This window comes from Perissodus microlepis, chromosome 17, assembly GCF_051167445.1.
Source record: "Perissodus microlepis isolate ML-2025 ecotype Zambia chromosome 17, ASM5116744v1, whole genome shotgun sequence".
Classification (NCBI taxonomy): Eukaryota; Metazoa; Chordata; class Actinopteri; order Cichliformes; family Cichlidae; genus Perissodus; species Perissodus microlepis.
In genome coordinates, this window is record NC_140477.1 from 1046928 (window position 1) to 1070571 (window position 23644).

General features: G+C 42.2%; 2 protein-coding genes across 6 annotated transcripts in view; both read right to left on the minus strand.

The window, feature by feature from the left end:
• Nucleotides 1-7542, minus strand: part of rabgap1l (RAB GTPase activating protein 1-like) — a 94668-nt gene extending 87126 nt beyond the window's left edge. Inside the window, exons 1-3 of one of the 2 annotated variants that reach the window (XM_084910489.1) lie at nucleotides 7420-7542; nucleotides 2155-2381; nucleotides 1677-1824 (exon numbers count right to left, since the gene is read on the minus strand). In XM_084910489.1, the coding sequence (XP_084766615.1) occupies nucleotides 1677-1824; nucleotides 2155-2292 (286 nt within the window). In that variant the 5' untranslated portion in view covers nucleotides 2293-2381; nucleotides 7420-7542. Of the gene's footprint in view, nucleotides 1-1664; nucleotides 1825-2154; nucleotides 2382-7419 lie in introns of both variants that reach the window. The other variant, XM_084910488.1, reaches the window with a different exon arrangement.
• Nucleotides 7543-9753: 2211 nt separating this feature from the next.
• Nucleotides 9754-23644, minus strand: part of fam163ab (family with sequence similarity 163 member Ab) — a 30028-nt gene continuing 16137 nt past the window's right edge. Inside the window, exons 1-6 of one of the 4 annotated variants that reach the window (XM_084910474.1) lie at nucleotides 16755-22020; nucleotides 14513-14564; nucleotides 14062-14143; nucleotides 12870-12891; nucleotides 12206-12320; nucleotides 9754-11858 (exon numbers count right to left, since the gene is read on the minus strand). In XM_084910474.1, the coding sequence (XP_084766600.1) occupies nucleotides 11460-11858; nucleotides 12206-12298 (492 nt within the window). In that variant the 5' untranslated portion in view covers nucleotides 12299-12320; nucleotides 12870-12891; nucleotides 14062-14143; nucleotides 14513-14564; nucleotides 16755-22020 and the 3' untranslated portion in view covers nucleotides 9754-11459. Of the gene's footprint in view, nucleotides 11859-12205; nucleotides 12321-12851; nucleotides 12892-14061; nucleotides 14144-14512; nucleotides 14565-16754; nucleotides 22021-23644 lie in introns of those variants that run through there. The other 3 variants (XM_084910473.1, XM_084910475.1, XM_084910472.1) reach the window with 3 other exon arrangements.

Below are 23644 nucleotides of genomic sequence, written 5' to 3' on the forward strand. Positions count from 1 at the left end.
ATGTGTTTTTCTAAGTTTAGGTCTGCATCCATCACTACACCCAAATTTCTCTCCTGGTTTGTGGTTTTTAGGTGTATAGACTGAAGTTCTCTGGTGACCTGTAATCGTTTTTCTTTGGCGCCAAAGACTATTACTTCAGTTTTGTTTTTGTTTAGCTGGAGAAAATTGTGGCACAACCAATCATTAATTTCCTCAATGCATTTACCAAGAGCCTGTACAGGCCTCGGGCTCCTGGTGACATTGTGATATATATTTGTGTGTCATCTGCATAGCTATGATAGTTTATTTTGTTGTTCTTTATCATCTGTGCCAGTGGGAGCATGTAAATGTTAAACAGAAGGGGTCCCAGGATGGAACCTTGGGGAACTCCACATGTGATACTTGTCTGCTCAGATGTGAAGTTACCTATTGATACAAAGTATTTCCTGTTTTCTAAGTATGTTTTGAACCAGTTTAGTACAGTTCCTGAAAGACCTGCCCAGTCCTCCAGTCGTTTGAGTAATATGTTGTGGTCAACTGTATCAAATGCTGCACTGAGATCCAGTAAAACTAAGACTGACATTTTGCCAAAGCATGGAAATAATCCCGTGTGGTTTAGCCAAGGGAACGAGGAACCCAGCAGTCGTGAATGTTCTGCACTACAATCTGCACACTTTGAACATCACTGCCGTCCCGTGAGGTTTTCACCACGGAGCTGGCAGGTTAAAAACCAGCCTGACGTTGTGTTCCAACAAGGACCTTTGTCAGCTAATGGCTGGAAGTGTAAACACTGCTTCAGAGCAGTGTTTGCTGAACCAAAGTATCAGTATCATGGGTCAAAGTATCAGAAGTGGCAACATCAGAAAGTTAAAAAAATATATTTATAATAATAATTTTAGCCTTCTAAATATATAAAACGTCACCTAAGTCGATATCTCTGCTTTGATTTACTTCTGTACTCATTGACCTCTCCTTAAGAGAGCATATTTAAGGTTAATAAATATTCATTTCTTTACTAACGAAAGTTTTTCTTTCCTCCATGTACAAAGCAAAATGTCCTTGCTAATGCACACATGGTTAAAGCAACATCAGAGTTCAGATAGCAGCCTTGCTAATCTGATATCATTAAAACTGGATGTGTGTGTTTACATATCTTTGTGGGGACCAAAAACTGAAGTTTACCATGCTCGTGGGGCCAACAGCCCTTATGGGGACAAAATTCTGGTAACACAAGTTTGAAGACATTTTTCAGACTCAAAATGTGGTTTTTGTGTCAGGGTTACAGTTAGGTTGGGGTTAGGCATTCATGTTTGATGGTTAGGGTAGGCAGCTATGAATACACACCTGTGTGTGTGCGTTCAGCACACAAATTAATGTTTTCAAAGCAAGAATGTGGAAACATTACTTCTTTTGTGCTGCAGCGTTTACAGCGAACAAACACTGAGTGTGTTCACATCACTGCAATAAATAATAATCACTGTCCCACGATGTTATAAAGATAAGCTTTACAGAACATGACGACCGTATACACCATCCATCCAGTAACAATGACACTGGTACGTTTTGATTAAACAAGTTACCTTTCAGGAGAATCCTGGAAATGTCCAAGTATCAGTGTTACTACAGTATATTATACACTTAACTTGATATCAAGGCTTTGCGACAGGGAGAACGAAAAAACAGACCTGAATGTGTACCTGCAGGCTGGGTCTGTAGGACTCGGCTCTCTGGTTCCTTGTGCTTCTCCATCTTTTCCACATTGCTCTTCTCCACCTTCACTTCATCATCATCATCCAACACCTCCTCCATAGCTTTTTCCAGCTGTTCACTCCCATTCCAAGACATCTTAGTGAGAAAGAAGCAACACAGAATGTGAAAGTTTAAAGAGGAACAAGGAGAGATGAAAGCAGGGTGGAGCAAAGGTGACAAACCAAACAAAGAGGTCTGTCTTTAACTGATTTAAGTCAGCTGACATCCACAGAATTACATACAAATGCAGGTCTAAACAGTCCCGATGAGCGGGGATAAAACTAATCACACTGGTGATAACCCAGGCACAACAAAAAGCGGATTTGTAAAACCAGAAGGACAATGATGCTCAAATGTGCTCAGCTTTCAGGCAGCCAAAAAAAGAAATCGGTTAAATATGAAATTGCATCCATATGTGGTTCCGACCTTGAGTCTTGGTTTTCCCTCGGAGCCCTGCGGTGAGCCTGCAGAGCTGGACTGCACCAGAACAAACTCCTCACTAGTGACGGTGGCCACGGACTCAGTGGAGCTGCTGACTTTGCCCAGTGAGGAGTTGTCATCCATGGCTAGCCGCTTTCCTGAGGGCTGGCCAGGGAGAACAGGGTGAAGCTCTCCCCTTCCCTCCTGTGTGCCCAGCTCCAAAGGAAGGTATCCTGCATACACAACGAACAGAGCACAACAGCTTGGTAAACAGCATTTAGATTTTGAAAGCCTGCGATGCATTTAAACACACAAAGCAACACAAAACCACAGTTTTGCAACCCAAAACATAAAGTTACAAGAACCTAATCCAGGCACCTTATCATCTTTGACTTAATCCTTGCCTAGTAGTTTGGAAAATTTGTAAACCTAACCTCAGATCTGCAGTTGCTAAATTCCTAAGATTGTTTGCATGCCCTTGGGGTGTGATTAAAATCTCTTAAATCTCTCATGTGCCATTTCACTGAGAGCGTCGCTAACGGGCCAGGCTGGCAGCTGAACGGGCTCGTTGGGCTTTCCTTAATGTCCACATGTTTAAGACAAACATGCTGAACTCGGGCATCTTTATCATTCAGCCCCTTTCTTTCTTACTGCTGCACTACTACTCTGTCATAACCAAAGAAATATTGACAGTCATCTCCAAACTACTTCCCTCACACCCTTTTATGGAGCAAACTTCATGGGCTCTTTCATTTGGCTGTGATTCAGCAGAATTGAGCTTTTCCTGCTAACTAAACAACAGATTACTCTGGCTGGTGATTACGTATTGTTAGGCTAGCATTCGTTTCTATCCAATGCCCTTTTTACTTTGCATTGGTGGACACGTGTGTTAACCACAAGCACCCACAAACACAGTCTGGACCTCTGTGCCAGCCCTGCATGTCACACCCTGCTCCTTCAATAGCTGTACTGGGAGTTGTTCAACAACACAAAGGAGCATGCCCCATGCAGAGCTCGTTGATATGCGGTTATATGCAAGTGCAGATAGTTTGTGCAACTGTTTACATAAAAGGTAACACCTTCATTAGCAGTCAGGCCGAGCTGAAAAACAGCCGGTCACACTTGACTCCCAAAAAGGAAACTATTTTGGTAATCAGTGAACCATTTGCTCCATTATCTGCAGCTAAACAGCATAAAATTAATTAGTTTAAATATGCAACTGAAACTTTTCTCTGTTTTTGTATCATTGTAACCTGCATGTGTTTTTCTGTATCATTTTAAACTTCATAAAGTTAGACGTCACCTTAGGCAAACCCAACACCAATGCATCGTGTTAAATCTACTGCATCTAGCGGGGTTTTGCAGCATTTATGATGACACTGTGGGGCTCGGGGGCGAGGTGCAGGGTGGACCCAAGCCTTCAAATTGGCAAATGCACATCGTCAAAGTAATGAAAGAGGTTATTCATTCACACAGAGTGAAACGATTACATGCAGACAGAAGGCACTCATTCACGCTAACCCAGGCAAATTATATTCATACATGCATGTGCACACAGACACAAGCAAGCACTAGAAAAGCAACAGGGTCATGTGCTCCATTCAGACTTATTCAGTTACACAAAGCACAGACGACACTCCCATCCTTACTGAAGTAGCTGCAATGAGCAGCACCAGTGAAACACAGACAGCACTGAGAAAGTTTGTCATTTATAGCAAAAGCCTCCTTTGCTTGTGTTGCACTTACTCATGCTGAATCACACTATTAATCATCACTGTGCAAGTACAAATCTCCATGTTCCACACAAACAGTCGGGTATAGACAAAGCAGCACAGACTCTCCTGTATTTGTCAACAAAATCCCTTCTTTTATAAACAAAACCAAACATTTAAGAAGCTTCTGAGGTTAAAAAAAACAAAACAAAGCTTATGACTGTTGACTAATTTATCAATCATGACCTAACTTTAGATCAGCAAGCCAGTTGGTCATTTCAAACCTTACTTCCTACACATTGAGCCGTTTCTGCTCAGGCTGAACCGTCCCTTCCAGAAATCTGCACCCAGTCATTACCAGCCTGTTCAGCACTGTCCCGGATGATACCAACAACTGCCTGCATGGAAACTGTGAGTTGCCAGTGGGTTGGACAGACTGCGCCCACATGAGCTGGGCTCACCAGCCACAATATGTCTGTAAGGGTGAGTGAGGGCGCTCGCCCTGCTGCTCTATCGCAGATACAACATTTTTATCTACAGCGTGTGACCTGACCCCACGTCCCGGAGGATGGTGGACACAAACACTCGTGACACTTCATTTGAGCTTGGTCTAATCCCAGCTCTTCCATGTGTTTTGGCATCTTTAGCTGCAGCTATCATTGCAACGTGTCTCCATCGCATAACTTATTGTGTTTTAGACGACGTGGCCAACCCGCCGTCTGCTCCTTTGCCTCCTGTCATTGACCGAAAGATTAAGTGCCATAAGCGCGCTGAATAAACCTGCCACTGCGCCACAGCAAACCTGTTAACCTGGTACAAAACATAATACATTGAAAGGGTTAGGTTAGGGTTACTATTTTAAGAGCAGATAAGCCGTGTTTCCTTTACGTGCAGTCATTTGCCTGCATCTACATTTCAGCCAGTGCACCTGTGTTATAATCAAGCATATAAAAACTGCTAACTGGGTATGTGTTGGACAGGTGTCTCGTGTCTGACCAGGTAGCCTCTTTCTAGGATTTGGGTGTGGCATTCACACTGACCAATAGTTCATTTCCCCGTGTCCATGTTCCTGTAAGGCCAGCAGGGCAAACTGATTGATTTCATTGATACAAGTAACCAGAGCCAGGTCTGACATCTGAACATGACTGAGACAGCTCCACACAGACAAAGACAACATTAAGTTAAAGCAGCTCTGAAGTTTGCTGGTGAATACAGCAGGCGTTTTGCCTCTTAGTGACACCTGACACCTGTCACTGAATCACTTCCCGTTAGGTCTGACACCACAGTTATTTTCATGCAACTTGTGACATTTTTGTTTATAGCACTTTCAAAATTACCTCAACCAGCACGTGGGACGTTCAGGGTTTCACACTTCAGTGCATCTTTGAGACAACATGTGCTGAACACTGTACATCACGGCAGCACATCGATTGTTCCAGTTATACTGGTTAGCTTTCAGGGCCGCTGTGTTAAAACACTTTTTAAAGTAAGCCAAAGAAACACCCTTGGTTTGAAGCCAGGGACAAAGCCCAGCCTGTCACTTGTTTATTCCAGTTTACTGATACCGCCACAGCCTACGCCAGTTAAAGCATACAGAAGCTTGTTGTTAAATACTACCCGTTTTTCTCCATGTCAATAAAATTTTACAATCTTTTTATCACTGATTAATCTGACAGTTATCACGTTATACGTGTGTGCATGTACGTCAAAAAAGATTTTGTTACAGGTTGTCCTATTTAAGTCTTTTCCCCATAAAGACTCCCATCTGATGACTCCACACATCCCACGTGGCAAATAAAACCCCAAAATATTTTGTTAACTCCAACTGGGAATCACTCTGAATCTGAGGAACTATGTGCAGTTCCCCGGTACTCAGTAAAAGCGGCTTTATTGACTCGGACGACGGGACAATAACTTTGTATTTGAGGAAACAACGCTTTTTACAGAAACACGTGAACAACGGACGTTTGTATCACAATAAAAATATGATGAAGCCAAGTCCAGTCCCAGGAGACACGTGGATCTAGCTAAAAACAACAGAAAATAAAAATGCATATCAGGACGTGATAATCAGCTGCTTCACACAGCAGCACCCACGAGGTCAGTGGTGAATCTGCAAAGAATTACAAACAAAGGCATTAGATGTCCTTTGTAGTAAAGAGCCCGGCTCGTTCCTTAATCATCCATTCTCTTCTGCTTATCCAATTCAGGGTTGTTGGGGAGGACGGAGCATAAAGACGGGACCACACTGGACAGGTCACCAGTGTGTCGCAGGACTGAGAGGCAGACGACCAGCTGCACTCACATTTAGACCTGTTTGCAATTTAGAATCACCAATCAACCGAACCCCACCGAGTCCCTGTCTTTGGACTGTGGGAGGAAGCCAGAGGACCCGGGGAGAGACCCCGTGCAGACACAGGGAGATGCAAAGTGTACACAGAAAGGCACCAGGTGGGTTAGAACCTGGTTCTGCTGTGAGGCTGACCCCCATGCTACCGTGCTGCCTTTAATCAGGAAACACTGACACACCACTTCACTTGTTTTCCTCTCCAGCTGGCCACGAAACATGATATTCCTCTCATGTTGCCAACTAGAAAACAGCAGTATCATCGCACCTCCTCCCGGTGTTCTCCCACAGAGCAAACCCTTATCATTTACATCTTTTAAAACCCCTAGCGCCATCTCACATCCAGCTGCGGTTTGTGGATAAAGTCCTGCACGTCTCCTGCAGGCTGAACAGAACTGTACTGATGATGTCATCCTGGAGCTGATACACAGACAGGGGAACAGATGCTGTGACACTACGACAGCAGCTGGGACGAAGTACAGACACATTAGTTTGAACACTTAGCTAAAGCTTTCTAAACGACCTTTCTGAATAAGACACGTTCAGGTGTTGGCTCGGAGATCTTTGCACCGCCTTCACCTGGCAGTGTTTGTGGTTTGACACTCACAGAAATGTTTTCTCCCGTGTTAAGGGGAAATTCTCTCGTTAATTACTGCAGTAAACTGTTACTGCTCCTCTCACCGATGATGACTACAGGCCCGTATGGAGCACATCACCACCACCGCAGGCTAGCTCGGCATACTTGGCAGCTTTCTTCTTCAAACAGCAGTTTAACGACAGCTGAACGACATCGACATGGCATTACGCCAGAAACGCATCTCAGCTGCTGTCAAACACACATTTGTAAAGCGAACAGATTTCCTTCACTAGCTAACTGAGCGCAAACGACAGGCGGGCTAACTTATCCACAGAGCCACTAACACCACGCTGACACTAACACAAACTTGTCACCAGCACAACTCGAGACAAGTAGCCAGTTGTCAAAAAGGTGAAGGCAGGGTTTACATTGCAGTACCTGTACGTGCCAGGCTACATATAACAGCTAAAGCTAAGTTTGGCTAACGCTAACCAGCTCGAAGTCCAACACACTCAGACCACTACTCGGAGGGAAAATGAGGGGGGGGGAGAAGGAAAGCGCCATTCGTGTAGTTTGTGAAGGTAAATGTGACACTGCGATGATCACAAGTGTTGATAAGAGAGCTGTCAACTTACTTGTTTTGAGCCTCAGAGTTGCCTGCTGGAGTTGCAACGAAGATCGTGTGTGTTTGAGATGAATCACTCGGGAATCACTCGCTTTCCGGTTTGGAATTTTAGCGTTATCTCACGCATGCGCCGTGCTCCTATAGTCTGGCTGTAGTAAACTGTATATATTTATACGTCCTTCGTTCGTGTAAAATTGCCATATTACAAAAAATGAAAGCAAACTTTTGTTTTTGTTAAACACGTGGTTACAATTGACTGAAACTGAGACTAAATAAAGACTTTGTTCTGCAAACTGATGACTTTATCTTGTAGTGGTTGTGTGCCTCATGACAATGATTACCCGGGGGTCAAACTTCATGTGGTCAGAGTGGCTCATGATTAAAAACGTTACTGAAAGCTTCATTTTCTTTTCTGCCCTTAAACCTTTGACTGATTCTGAGCTGAGCATGCATGAATAAATATATGATTTTTTTTTTTAAGCAGCGATTGACTAAAAACATGCAATAATACACAGAAATACAATAAGCTAAGGTAAAAACAAAGTTTACACATAAAAGCGTTTCAATCACGTTGAGGTCTATAGGCTCTATGTTTTTGTATCCAGGTATGTTTTCACTGCATTCAGTGTGTTTGGGGTCATAGTCATGCCCCAAAATGAAACTGCTGCCAATCAGATGCTTCTCAGAAAGTGTTGCATGGTAACGGTACTTTCCCGAGTCCATAATTCCATCATTTTTAAAAAAGATGTGAACACAACTGGCTGAAATGTAGAGCGTCCAGCATGTTTTACAGATGGCTGTAGGCACTCACTGTTGTACCTCTCTCCTCTCCTGACCTCCAGATATACTGACAACACGTATTTAGAACCAAAAATGTCAAAGTTGAATCCATCGCTCCATAAGACCTGTTGTGCTGAGTGATTTACAGTCCAGCTCTTGTGTAGTTTGGTATATCTCAACCTTTTCTCACTCTTTCCCTTCCTTAAAAGCAGCTTCTTGACTGTCGCCCTTCCACTGAGACCGTCTCCAACCAGGCTTCAGTGAACAGTAGATGGATCGACTGAAGGGCCAGATGCATCTTTAAGGTCCTGTGTCAGGTCTTTTCAGGATTGTTTCCTATTGACTTGACGTGACTTTTTGGATACTGCTCATCTGCTGTAGCTTTTGTAGATTCAACAAAAGAAATGTGAACAAACTCTTTGCCAAGTCGTCTGTTCTGTGTAGATACAACCCTGGTTCTTCCCCTGAGTCCTGTGAAATGGTCAGCTACAATAACTACGTGAAAAAGCAGCCAGTGTCCAAAGAAAATATTTTTTAAAAATTACAAGAAAGTCTGTCTCCTTTATCAGAGTCTCAGACTTAAATGAGCTGCTGGCACATCCGTCTCATTGGAGGGTCACTTTAGTGTCCAAGTGATACAAAACAAACAAGAAAACAGCCACAAATATTTCCCCAAATGTAGTGTTTGCTTCTTTTTTTTAACTTTTCAAATATTGTATAACAAGACAAAACTGCAAACATGAATACAATATTTTTCCCTCACTCTTAACTGAAGCCTTTCATTGAACTACCAAATAAACACATCGGTCCTCTCTTTCACACGTGGCAGCACTTCTGCTATGATTATGTTCGTATTTAATAAAATCAGAGTGTACACATTAGATTGTGACTGTCTCACTGAGCTAACACAGCCGATCCCTCGGCGTGTTTGTGCTCTCTGCTCATGTTGCCTTCATATTGAATCATTTTTGGCTTTTTAAAGAACTTATTTTAACATCACACTCAACAACCAACAAATCCTCCCTAACAAAAAAAGTCACTTGCATTAGATTTCTTCACGTCAATATACAGGCCACAAGTACAGGTGACACCCCTGCCTTATATGAAAAGAAACTTTTGTATATATATTTAAGATTCAAGAGCTTTATTGTTAATACAGCAGCATGCACAGTATACAGAGTACTGAAAATCTGTTTCACCCTAAGCCCCCCATGGTGCATTTATAAGTATATAAAAATATATCCCCAAGAGATATAAAACTAGAAAATACAAATAAATAACCTGCTAAATTTTGGTAAAGTAAGGGATAAAAGCTACTAATGACTAACTATACAATATTAACTGTACGATAAACAAAGACAGGACAGAGACAATACAAAGTGTGCAGTGGTTTTGAAAACCAGGTTCAAATTATTGTCAGGATATTATAGACGAGACATGACAAAGACAAGCAAGATGTGCAAATGTAGCACAGTTTAGATGTGTGTTCAGTAACTAACTAATAATGTGTGTGTGTGTGTGTGTGTGTGTGTGTAGTCTTGGGAATAACCACACAAAAAGTCCATTTAAGCAGTTACAAATCTTTTATTTGTCAAAAGTTAACACCATTAAATAACACAGTTTTTGTATTCATTTGTGTTTTAACCACATCTCTAAAAATCATTTTCTTTAATATTTTTCAAAGATTACTGGTTAAGTAAAGAGTAAAATAGATAGCAGGTAATACAATGTCTAAATAATTGAATAATGACAATAAAACTATCGTAGCGGCAGCAACATGTCCACGTCGTTCAGCTCATTCCACCGACTGAAACCTCTGTACATATGCTGTTAGTTCTTTATTTGCTCGTGTTAGTTAATCTGGAGAAAACCAATTCTTTCATGTGGTCTTCAGAAGGTTGAATATGCACAGCATAATAATGGCACTGCAGTTCAAATTGATTTAAGGATTTAATTATGAAAAAGTAATTAAGAAGCTGGTAACAAAGTCTGATTATGCACGGCTGGAGGAGAGGTTAGAAAAGTGCATCTGATTTTGTTCCTAAATACTTGGATCTGTCCAACATTCTCACCCCACACGAATCCCAAAGGTTTCTTGCTCTGCTTATTCAGGCCCACCGACTCCTGCTGTACACACAGATATCAAAACAACAACAGCAAATATTATCGCAAGCAACACAGCATCATGTAGAAAAGGAGCACTGTGAAATGACATACGCACACCTTCTCACCATACAGGGGAAAAACAACATGAATGTCAATGAATGTGGATATTTGCATCATTATGAGAGCAGGAAGAGTGTGTAGACAAAATAGCACGAATCAGTAAATCACTCTTTAAACACCCAGCGTGCATCTCTCCCCCTCTGTCACCAACGTCTTCTGGTTACTATTTACATTTCAAACTTTTTGCATTTCTGTCAGTAAAGAGAATTTCATTCAGTTCATTTCAAGTGTCCCACTGCTGCATTCGGGGGGCTCAGGCATCCTTTGTTCGTTCACAGGTTTCCACATCAGAGGGGAAGCTCGAGCTTTAATGCTGCCGCCGTTTCTAAATGCTCACAGCGTGTCTATCTACACGTGCCTCACCACCACACCTCACTGCTGGGCACAGCAATCCCAATATTACCCCCTTCACAATATCACCGATGACATGAAAATCGCTGAAAGGAGATGAAGAGCTGCGGTAGTTTGCATAGAGAAATCTCCAGTCGCCCAGCCTCCTCAACGTTATCTGAACGCCTCCCAGGACTACACGGGGCATCGTTTCTTGCGATTGTGATAAAATTGCTTCATACTTGCTACTTACCTCTTTATATTACTTCATGGCAGTCACTGGGAAGATATGTAGCATGAAAAAAATTATCCCACAACTTATCCATAATAGCCCTCGGTCGGTAAAGACACGGAAACAGTCGACAGTGAACGAGTGTGTAAGCGTTTAGCCACACCCTTAATTCAGGGTTTAGGGACTTTTATCTACTGTGAATCGCAGAATTATTACTTTCTGAGTGAGCATGAAAATGTACAATTTAAGAGTATAAAGGAAGGAACTCTTTATAGTCAGTTTCATCTTCTCAGCGAACAAACGGGATAAAGGAATCTCCACAAACAGCCAGCCTTTGTTTTTGTTTAGTGGTTGTGTTAGTGGTGGTGCTGGTGTGTGTAAGGGAACACAGGGGAATCTGTGTGTGTAAAGGTCAAGGGTCAAGGAGGAATTTTCTTTTTTTTCTTTCTTTTTTTCGTTAGAGAGGAGGGGGGAGGGGGTGGTCACACTTCGGTGCTGATGGCGCGGGTGTTGGTGTAGAATTCAGGTGGCCGACCTCGCTGCGTCTCCCTTAGCAGGGAGCCTCGGACCGCGGGCAACGGCATCGACAGCGCCTGGTTGTCATAGTGCGTGGGCATGTAGGTGATGCGCTCGCCACCGTTGCGCATTTCATCTGTAGTGCGGATGTAAAAGGGCGAGTCGTAGGGTGAGCAGGTGGGACAGTAGCTGCGTCGCCCCCTGGTGGTTTTGGTGGGTTTGTAGGATTTGGGCGGCACCGGTGGCGACAGGGACAGCGGGGTGACGATGGGTCCGTCCAGGCCTGAGACACTGCAGGCGTTGCAGGCAAAGTGTTGCTGGGAGATGGAGCCGCTGTCAGACCCATTCTTCTTGCAGCAGTAGTACTGCAGAGAGAGAAAAAGGCGTTGCTGTGGTTAAACTCAGGTTTTCTGACAAATAAACATACACTGAAGAAGCCACCGGGATACTCCCAGTAATAATTTCCTTTCAGTACAACTTCAACTGTTTCCTGTGTGGATTCAATCTATTGTGTGGCTCGACAACACTGCGTCTGTTACAGAGTCCAAAAATCCTATTTTTCAAAGACAAATGAATGCCTCATCTTCCTAGTCCTTTTTTGTGTCCTTTTATAAAGATATTGGGGCTAATTTCTATATTTCTGAAAGAAACCAACTCCACTGAGAACCAGATAGGATGAAGTATACAGTATAGTAAAGTAGTATAAACATACCTGGAGTCTACAATAACACAGCACGGCTATGATACACAGAAGTATCACTGTGGCCAGTATTCCTCCGGTTATGACAACAGTTCCAGCTGTCATCCGACCAGCTCTCCATCAAACTCTGAGACAGGCACAGGAAATGAATTTAGAAAGAGCTTTCTCACTGCTGACCCCATATGAAGCGTGAAGTCATGCAAGTGTAAGGCTGTTCAACCTCTTTCAACAGTATAATAAACAGTGAGGTCTATCATTTGTTGGGCAACGACACATTTGTGGATTCTCTACGTCTGTAATTCAAGTGTTCACCTTTAAATCAATTTATTTAATCAAAGTATGAACATACAACTTTAAATTAGGATATTTACAACTACAAGTAAACGTAACGGACAATAACGTGCACAGACGTATAGAAATGAAGTCCTACAATTAGTATATTCAGCAACAAAATCCAGTGTTTTGAAGCTAAAATGTTTATTTTACTTTGTGCAAGTATTAAAATCGAAGCAACTTTGACATAACTTTGTGTAACTTTGTGCAGAAACTCAACGCCAAATGCACTGATCCAATTAGCTGAGACAGAGTGGGAGAATTTTATGTCAACAACATAAAATTATTTGCATTGTGGCAAACATGATATTACAATCACACGTACATGTGTTGATATACTCACGTTCAGCAAAGCTGCTTAACACCTGAAAGGAGACAAATAATAATATCAGACAGACAGACGGTGAGACAGACAGACAGACAGACGGACAGACAGACAGTGAGACAGACAGACAGACAGACAGACAGTGAGACAGACAGACAGACAGACAGACAGACAGTGAGACAGACAGACAGACAGACAGACAGACAGTGAGACAGACAGACAGACGGACAGACAGACAGACAGACAGACAGACGGTGAGACAGACAGACAGACAGACAGACAGACGGACAGACAGACAGTGAGACAGACAGACAGACAGTCGGACAGACGGACAGACAGACAGACAGACGGTGAGACAGACAGACAGACAGACGGACAGACAGACAGTGAGACAGACAGACAGACAGACGGACGGACAGACGGACAGACAGACAGTGAGACAGACAGACAGACAGACAGACAGACGGTGAGACAGACAGACAGACAGACAGACGGACAGACGGACAGACAGACAGTGAGACAGACAGATAGACGGACAGACAGATAGACGGACAGACAGACAGACAGACAGTGAGACAGACAGACAGACAGACAGTGAGACAGACAGACGGACAGACAGACAGACAGACAGACAGACGGACAGACAGACAGACAGACAGACAGACAGTGAGACAGACAGACAGACAGACAGATAGACGGACAGACAGACAGACAGACAGACAGACGGTGAGACAGACAGACAGACAGACAGACAGTGAGACAGACAGACAGACAGACAGACAGATAGATAGACGGACAGACAGACAGACGGTGAGACAGACAGACAGACAGACAGACAGACAGACAGATGGTGAGACAGACAGACAGACAGTGAGACAGACAGACAGACAGTGAGACAGACAGACAGACAGACGGTGAGACAGACAGACAGACAGACAGACAGACAGACAGATGGTGAGACAGACAGACAGACGGACAGACAGACAGTGAGACAGACAGACGGACAGACAGACAGACAGACGGTGAGACAGACAGACAGACAGACAGACAGACAGACAGACAGACGGACAGACAGACAGACGGACAGACAGACGGACGGACGGACAGACAGACGGACAGACAGACAGACGGACGGACAGACAGACAGACAGACAGACAGACGGACAGACAGACGGACAGACAGACAGACAGACAGACAGGTCAAACTTACATCAGAAGAGTGTTTGAAATGGTTAAAATCAGGTCAAAGGTGAGGGCTCACTTTATCTCACAGGCCTGCTGTATGAACATCTCTGAGGAGACAGACAGAAATGTTAATTGTAGTAACTGTTTTCTTCCACAAGATGGTACCAAGAGTACAATAAAGCTCTCTCTCACAGGGGACAGTGGCCTGTTACAATTAACAGGCCCTAAGGAATGACTACAGTCACTACGAGTGAAGAAGAAGAAGAAGAGGGGAAAACAAAGCAGAAAAGAAGGTAACAAAACTTCATTGTTCTATCAGAAAAACACAAATATTAACAAGAATAACAGCGAACAATGTAAAGTGGCAAATACTCCTGCAAACAACAAAGATTATTTGTTTACTACTACAACAGATAAAAACGGTTCAATAAACTCAAATACATATGATCGCATTATAACTGTGTCCCCCTTTTTACCTTCTACCGATCAATAGTTCAGTTCTTCTCAGGCGAAATGTTCAGTTTCACTCTAAACAGCCAGGGAGACAAAAATGAGAAGAGCACTGATGTTTGTACGCATCAAAGTCTAAATCGTCACACACATCTTCTCTCTTATCCACACTGGAAGGCACACACGCGCACACACACACACGGACAGCATTATGGGATAGCAGCAGTAAAAGTGATTTAGCAGCGGGGGCCTCGATTGGTCGGGGTTTGGGTCTGCAGCCTGAGGCAGGTCCAGGTGAAGTAAAATCTATGCCTGCTGATAAAAACATGTCCATCCTGTGAGACGGGTGGAGGCAGGAGATGTTGGTGAAGGGAGAGACAGGAATGCTTTAATGAATTTAAAAAGAATACAGATATGCTACTCGTGCTACGCTCGTGCATGACACCCAGAATTAATCCTGACAATTCTGCTGTTTGACATCCGAGTGGATTTATGTGTTTGTTTTTCCTGTAAATGTAATATGACGAATCATTCTTCTCAGTGCACTTTAACAGAGGTGCAGATAACAGTTAGCTCACTGGTGTCTCATTCATCATACTTGTTTTTGCATCACATGCTGCATATGCCAGAAGACTAATGCAGAGACTCAGATCTGAAGATCATTAAGGTCGTGTCTTCACCCTGGTCTCAGTGTTCCTAACAATAATAATAATAATAATAATAATAATAATAACAATAATAATAATAATAATAATAATAATAATAATAATAATAATAACAACAACAACAATAACAAGTATGTGTTAGTCCCTGTAGGGAAATTACTCCTCTGCATTTAACCCATTCACCGAGTGAAGCAGTGGGCAGCCACCAGTGCAGCGCCCGGGGAGCAGTGTGTAGGGACGGTACCTTGCTCAGGGTACCTCAGGGTATCCATTCAGTGGGTTCAAACCCCCCCGACCTTCTGATCATGGGGCAACCACTTTACCTACTGAGCTATCCCTGCTCCCTGTTTCTCTACTGTCGTAATTAAGGTTAAAAAGCACAAAAAAGTGTAATCAGGTATGTTTAACCCTTTAAAGCCTGAATCATGAAATAATAACCAGAATACAGCGGTCCCTCGCTATAATGCGGTTCACCTTTCACGGCCTCGCTGTTTCGCTGATTTTTTTATGTGCAATTTTGCAGGCTTCTTTGCGTCCTGATTGGCTGTAGACCACTGTCAATCAATCTCCTCCGTGCCGTGTCTCCTGTACAGTACAGAATGCGTTCAGCTTGTCAAATTTACATAAATCTTCGATCGCTAGCAGCGTGACTCTTTAGTGCTGTACTGTATGTTTGTAAGTTTTCTCCCCAACACACACAACAATGTCGACGAAACGTTTTGCACCGTCAAAGGCTCCTGCAGTAGCACCCAGAAGGCAGAGGAAGATGCTAACCATCACACAAAAAGTTGGACTTCTGGACAGGCTTAAGGAAGGTAGAAGTTACCGTATTTTTTGGATTATAAGGCGCATTAAGCGAAATAAAACAGTCAGAGAAGTCAAACTTTACTCAACTCATTCTTCTTGCTTCCTCTACTTCTGTACCATTGATTCATTAATGATTCATTAATGTTGAATTCTCTGGCAGCTGCTCTGTTGCCGTGTTGTTGGCCTGAAAACAGGGTTTGAACTTTGGCTTCATTCTATAATCCTGGACTTATTTTTCTATGAAGGTTTGAACTTTGAGAGTTTAAACATGAGATAAAGTGTGAAAATGTTCATGTCTGTCTGAGAAAAGTGTATAAAGTGTGTAGTGAGGGGTTTGACAGCCTTAAAACATCTGTAATCATTGTAAAAAATAGAGCTGTCACCTATCACGGGTTATTTTTAGAACATAACTCCCGCGATACATGAGGGGCCGCTGTATTTTTTTTAAAAGTGGAGCATTTACCTCCGTCAGTCTTTAAATGGTTTTAAATTCAATATTTATTTGCGTTTGCAAGTTTTAATTTGCTATATCTGACATTTTTTTCCAATTTATATCTGTTAAAATGTTTTGGGCAATTTATTTTAAAAAAAATCACACTGATGATGTAGAAGTCTCACAAACTCAAAAAACATTGACAACAACAAAACTTCATGTAATGAATATGATACAGCAGTGGTTGTGGCTGCTTTTGACGACAGGTGGGTGTTCTTTTATCTCAGCTCAGCATTTATTGTCCTCAATTAAAGAGGAAATTCAGGCTTTTCAGTCTACAGGAAAACGGCTTTCTGAGCAGACCTTTGTAAACACTCTCCAGGTGAGAGCCCGGCAGAACCAGGCTCAGGGAGGGGCAGGGCCATCTGCTGCGACCGGTTGGGGTGAGAGAAGGAAGACAGGATAAAGACATGCTGTGGAAGAGAGACAGACAGTAAATGTGCACTCTTGGTAAGTTTTAATTTTTTCTTAAAGGAGAGTAAAATTAAGGCTACCCCAAACTGAGTGATGTCCCTGGGTCTACAGCCATACTTTATGCACAGCCACACGAGCCAGTAATTAGCTGATGATTAGTTGGCCAATTTAATCTTTAAAACAATTTAAGTAATTGGCCTATGATAATAAATTCCAAGAAAGAAATGAACATTTTTACAACTCGTCCACACATCCTCAGAATTTTTAAATCATTTTCTCTCCCAGCTGTCATAGGACAAGAGGCAGGGAACACGGCAGACAGGTCACCAGTCTGTGACAGGCCAACGCTTACGGCAAAGAGACATTTGTGGCCGCTGGATAAACTGCCTCAGATCTCGGTGCCGTGTCTGGCAGTGCTGTCGGACTGTTGTGTCTGACTGACAACAAAAGCAATGTAACGGTCTTTTGCATTTGATGCTTTGTTGAGCTGTATTGTCCAGATTTTGCTCTTTTGCACCATCTGGTGGTGAACTGTGTAGGGTACAGCTGGGTGCAATTTGGGTCTCCACCCAGCTACTTTTTTGCAAGCGCACATGGTGTCTGCATGCTGCAGCTCGCGCTTAGCTCCACACATGGAGAAAGTAATGTTCAAAGTTAGATAAAGAGAAGAAATAAGTGAGAAAAAAGATGGAGAATAAGATAATAAGGCCATGACGGACTATTTAGCCCCTCTGGATGTCAGCTCACGAGGTTTGTGTACTTTAAATGTTTTATTTTCTGTGATTAAGGACTTTTGATTGATTGACACCAAGAGTGCATTTTGATGTGATGTTTTTGTATTATTGTTTTTGTCCGTGAGCAGTTCTCACAGGTTGTCAAGACCATAAAAACCCTGTTTTATAACACTACATCGTGCCTATGTCAATCCTTGAGGGTGCTTCAAGCAATCCTGTGTGGAGTTTTCAAAAAGTTTAAACGTTAGAACGCTTAGAAATACACAATTAAACAACTCAGGAATATTTAAATAGAAATCCTTTTTTCGTACGATCCCTGAATGATCACTTATCACAAGTAACAGACACAAAAAGGTCAAGTTTATTTCTATAGCACGTTACCAAAAGGCCATGCTGCGCAAAGTGCTTAACAACGTAAAATGCCACTAAACTAAATAGAATGCACAACAATGATGCAGTAAAATAAATAAATAAATAAAATGAGTCAATAAAAACAACAACAACGGCTGTTAAAAGCAAAATGTCCAACCCTGACCCCGTGGCGTGAGGAGATAGTGGACCCAAATGCAGGCGCGGAGGCGAGAACGGTGATAACAAAAGGCAAGTTTTAATGTAAGGCGAGAACAGAAGCATAGAAGAATTATAAATACAAACAGAAAACCATCATTCAAAGAGTTTAACTTAAACCAAAAAACACAAACAGTGCTGTGACAAAAAAAAAGCCCACACATACTAGAAAAAAGAAAAACACAATAGCTCCCCAGGTGTGCTGCTCGAGTGATAATATACACCGGCTAGGGCTGGGCCATATCATACTGTTCACGGTAATACCGGTATAATGTTAGGCAATGATAAAAAAATATATATATCGCAATAGAACATGGGTAAAACGCACATGCGCAGTGCCTTTGTTTACATACGCACGTGGCGGCGACGGAGAATGAGAAGGGCGAAAGTGGATCGTTGAATGAAACAGATGAACCAGAACTGGTTTGTAAAAATGCTGCAGCTTCACTGGTGTGGAACTGGTTTAGCTTTCGTCCGTCAGATACACAACAAAGCACTATTTTTGGTAGCGCATGCTAGCGGACCGTCGTTATCACCGCGTTGTTTGGAAAATACGGCACACTTAAAATCATCCTTTGATTTTTCTGAACATCGACAGTGTCCTTATAATCCCGTGAGCCTTATGTATGAACTCTGGTTGTGTTTACTGACCTGGAAACGAGTTTATGTACACGGCGCTCAAAAAATTCAAAACGTCAAATGCTTTAGTACAACTTTGCTAAGCTACGAAGCCGCACCGCTTGATGGATTGTCGGAGCATTACGGCTATTGTAGGCGGAGCCTCGCGGAGTGATACGTACTGTGCTTCAACATAATATTACCGTACTGTGTGTGTATAACCTCTTTTTAAGTTCTGTGGATATTATACATGGTTATGCTGAGGATATGTCGGCCAGTTTCCACTGGAAATGCCTTTTGGTTAAACTGTCAGGAAGGAATTTGCATTTGCACTGTTACATTTTTATATAACTTTAATGCACATAAAAAACAGCTGCTTGTTTAAGTGAAAATACATTGATGTTTGTTTGTTTTTTTCACTAATAAAGTTGAGGAGTTGTAAAGTATTTTGTCTTGTGTCAATTATATCGTCAGTTATATCGTTATTGCAAATTTTCAAATATATATGGTGGTAAATATTTTTGGCCGTGTTGCCCTGCTCTAGCACCGATGTTAAGAACGTTCATCAATTCTTTCACTAAACCACAAAGACTTGGAAATGGCGTCCGAGGAGAAGAAAAGGAGCGAGCGCCGCGTAAAAAGGCTGTGATCTGAACCGCTACACTGGACCCGAGCTCATAAACCATGTTTCTGTCAGAAAGTACCCCAGCCCTCTATTATGTGTGCGGGCTAAACTGGATGGCAGCTGACAGATTCCTCTCAACATCATTCATCATAACTCTCTTCACCGTGAGCAGCCTCAGGCTCGGCACACCAAACTATTTTTCATAATTAATGCCAGCACGGTGACTTGTGCTGCAAGGAGGAAATGGAAATGGAGTCGTCGCTGTCACCACATCATCCTTTACTCAGACGCAGGCACGAAATAACAGACTTGTTTTTCTGTTTACGTGTTGCTCTGCAAGCACTTTAAGACAAACTTCACTTTCATTTGTGGTTCGTTTATTTGACAAACTGTCTGCATCAGCGGCGCACACCACACGCCCACTTAGACACACAGATCCCGTACACGCTGCATGAGCACACGTGTACAAGCAGAAAGGAAGTTGGATCAGATTAGAGTGACCCTCAAAACCCCCACAATGGCTGAAGAGCCCCGCACGCCGATAACGCTCTCCTACACGGACGCAGTAACACAAACACACATATTCAAACAGCCAAACATACTTGAGCATTAGTGAACACATCAGAACATCCTCATAAAACATTCATTAGAAGTGACAGCAGAGTTTTCATAGCACTTAGCAGCAGTCAGTGTACAAAGAGGAGCAGCATTTCATTTATGAACAGCACTGAGCCTCAGGACTCGTAACAAGTATCCAGTTTGGCTCGACACTGCAGTTTAATCGCACTACATCTGAGGCCGAGCAACTGGGATGGTTTGCAGTAATGTGCGTGCATACATTATTATAGCAGCTGAGGTCTCAGATTTAAGCACAATGTTTAGTTTCTACACATTACTGGAGCTCCTGTCATGCACTTCACTCCCAGAAGGGAAAAAGGAAAGTGATATCACCCTGGTGATATATCACCAGGGTGTTTTTTTATATTATCATTATTCTTACTTACACATAAGGTCTGCCTTCACAGCCCTTTGACAGTATGATGGTCTTTGTGTACCCAATGACACCACTGAACTATTGCTAATGAATTTCATTAGTTCTTCCAGCTGTTTCTCATAATCATACTTAACTTTCCAGCCTTTTGTTGCTCCCGTCTCAACTTTTTTGATTTTTATTGCTGCCATTCAGTTCAAAATGAATATTATCCATTAAATAAGAGAACACTTTGATGTTCTGTTGTGAAATGTGGGTTCTTTCAGATTTGGCCTGGTAGTTAGTAACAGGCCGCATTAAGCTACCTTCCACATAATTGATTTCATATTATGACATATGCTACATGCATATGATAAGCACTTTGTTCCACCTTGTGTTAGATGACACGTATAATACTATGCAAAGATTACAAAGTGCAGAGCGCCGTGGTACCCGCTGATGCTTAAGAGGTTTTACGCCTGCGATCATTGGCATTTTATTTTTATTGCTTTTCTTTGTCCCTGTTCGGGAGGCATTTCCTTTATAGGACAAAGATCCTTCATATTGTAAAACTACAGGTTTCCCCAGTTAGTGGTTTTGGCAAATCAGAGTAATGCACACTTCTCCCAGGCCAGCTCTGTCTTTGATGGAGTGCTCACTTTGGATTCTTGGCCATCAGTCTTCAGGAGCGTATGAAGGACCTTGACTGCCCCCAGAAGATTTTTGCAAGATTGATTTTTTGGATCTTAAATTGTTCAGACCACCAGTAACTCACTGTCACTCTATGCTCCTTCAAAGACACTACAAACCCGCACTGGACTTAAATGGCATAGCTTTGAGTCCTGCAACATTAAGGATTGCTCATTAGTTAGTTTTAAAGTTTGTAATGACAAATATGTGTTTTTGTTGACATATATTTCTTTAAATTGACTTCTGAAGATATGATCAAATTACCATTGTCAGATGAAAGACAATAAATCGCCCCTTTATACATAAAACACATCAAATCCCCCAAAAACTCTGCAGACAACGAGCGCCCAAACATACACCTCACACGCCCGCCCTGCATTCTTTTAAATTTGTGACTTCCCATACGAAGTTCTAGCTTCAGAATATTCCGTAGCTTTATGGTGGAGAGAAAACAAGTCACCCATCCAAACAGGATTCACGGTCACAGTTGAAATGTAATTTGTCTAATCCTGTTATCTGGCATTCCGAAAGCTTTCCCATATCAGCTTCCCCTCCCCATCATCTGTGTTGTGGCCAGGCGTGGGTGTCTGTGTGTGTTTGCATGCGTGTGTAAATGTGCGTTTGTTTGCACGCGTGGGTCTGAAGTAAACACAAGTGTGTGGGTTGGTTTATAAAACGTGGAACGCCTTTTTCTTCAAGATTATTCCTCGTAAAAGCGGAATAACGGGGAAAGTGAATCTGTTAAGGCTGCAAAAGCTCCAAATGAAATCTGAAGATCAGCGTTTGGATTATTGGATGTTTGTTAATGTTGTGAGTTCAAAAGAGCAGCCTGTACATAGTTTGATGCTGTTCACTGTTTACAGTCCTGCTCGAAAGTAAAAGTGTTGAAAAATGTCGGCAAACAGTCACTTTACAAAAATGAAAATAAGAATAAAAACTCAGTGACCAAAAGCACCTGTGTGAATGAGCACTGTCCTTGGTGCTGAAGTTACTGGAAGCAAAACCTGGATTATTTGTTGTATTAAACCATGAAGCCCGGTGGATTCAGAGTCCCGTTGAGTTAAAACTCAGACTTTGTTAAACTCGAAATTAGAAGGAAAACATCAGGTTTTCTTTTCCTGCTGCTCCTGCACCAGTTTGGCTGTGACGCCCCTTTTATTCAGTTGATACCAAAGCACTTACAGTACAGTGTTTACCTTTATGAAATGAAGGTAAACACAGTGAAATACTTCATAGATGCGTGCTCTGTTACATTCAACATGAGTGTGTTTATAATCCTCAGTGTAAGTACAGAGTTTACCATTTAAAGCTGCTGAGCAACATTTTAAAATGTACCGTGTCTGTAAATTTAAAGTTTGAACCTTGACATCTTTTTCACTGCAAATGAGCAAAATCAGCTCATGAAAATATTTGGTGAAAAAAATCTGTTTTACTGGGTTTTATTAATATTACATGTCTGTAAGTAAACTGTGTCTCATTAGTTTGAGCCAGATCTGTATTTTTATTTGCTCTAAGATGCTTTTGTTCACTGTCAGGTGAGTAATGACAAACAAATCAAATGTATGATTGGGCAGGTTTCCAGCTTTATCTGTTAAGGACAATTCAGTCTAGGTTAAATCTAAGTAAGTGTGTGTGTGTGTGTGTGTGTGTGTGTGTGTGTGTTTGTGTGTGTTTACATGGCCCACATGTTTGTGTTTATTTGGTTTTAAAAAGAAAGATTTTAGTCGAGCATATCATTTTGATCAGTCATAAAACACTAACTCAGGCAGCACGGTGGTACACTGGATATAAAAAGACATTTCTCGGTTCGAACCTCCTCCACACCCTTTGTGTATCGAGTTTGTTGATCCGGACGTTGAGTTTTCGGGGAAACCCGTGTTCAAAAGAAGTTTCCCCCTTTTTAACTTAATGTCACTAATACTAAAGTTCTTTTATTGGTTTTTAAATGTCTTAATGGTCTTGGGCCTTCTTATCTTTCAGATTTGCTTTTACCATATGAACCCTCGCGGACCCTGAGGTCCTCTGGCACTGGCCTTTTGATTGTCCCTAAAGTCAGGACACATACTCACGGAGAGGCAGCTTTTCAGTGGTATGGTCCTCGTCTGTGGAACAGCCTGCCGGAGGAGCTCAGGGCCGCAGAGAACGTACATGTTTTTAAGAACAGGCTCAAGACCACCTTTTTAATTTAGCTTTTACTTAATGTTTATTTATTTTATGCTTAGTTATTCTATCCTGTTATTCTATTATTAATTTAGGCTTTACCTAATATTTATTGATTTTATTCTTATTCATTTTTTAATCTTCTTACTCTATTTATATTTATATTTATATTGTATCCCGTTCTTATTTATTTTATCGTTTTACCCTGTATATATCCTATTGTGTCATATCTCCAGTGTTTCCTCGGAGGGCGCTCTCTGCACCGGGGCTGTGATCGACCATGGCTTCTGGGGCTCTGGGGGTCTTCTCAGCCTGGCTGGGGGGCTTCTTTGCCTCCCTCCTGCTGTGTGCCCAGCCTGGAGGCTGCGGTCTGTGACCGGCTCCCGGTGCAGAGGCTCCCTGTGATAGTGTTTCC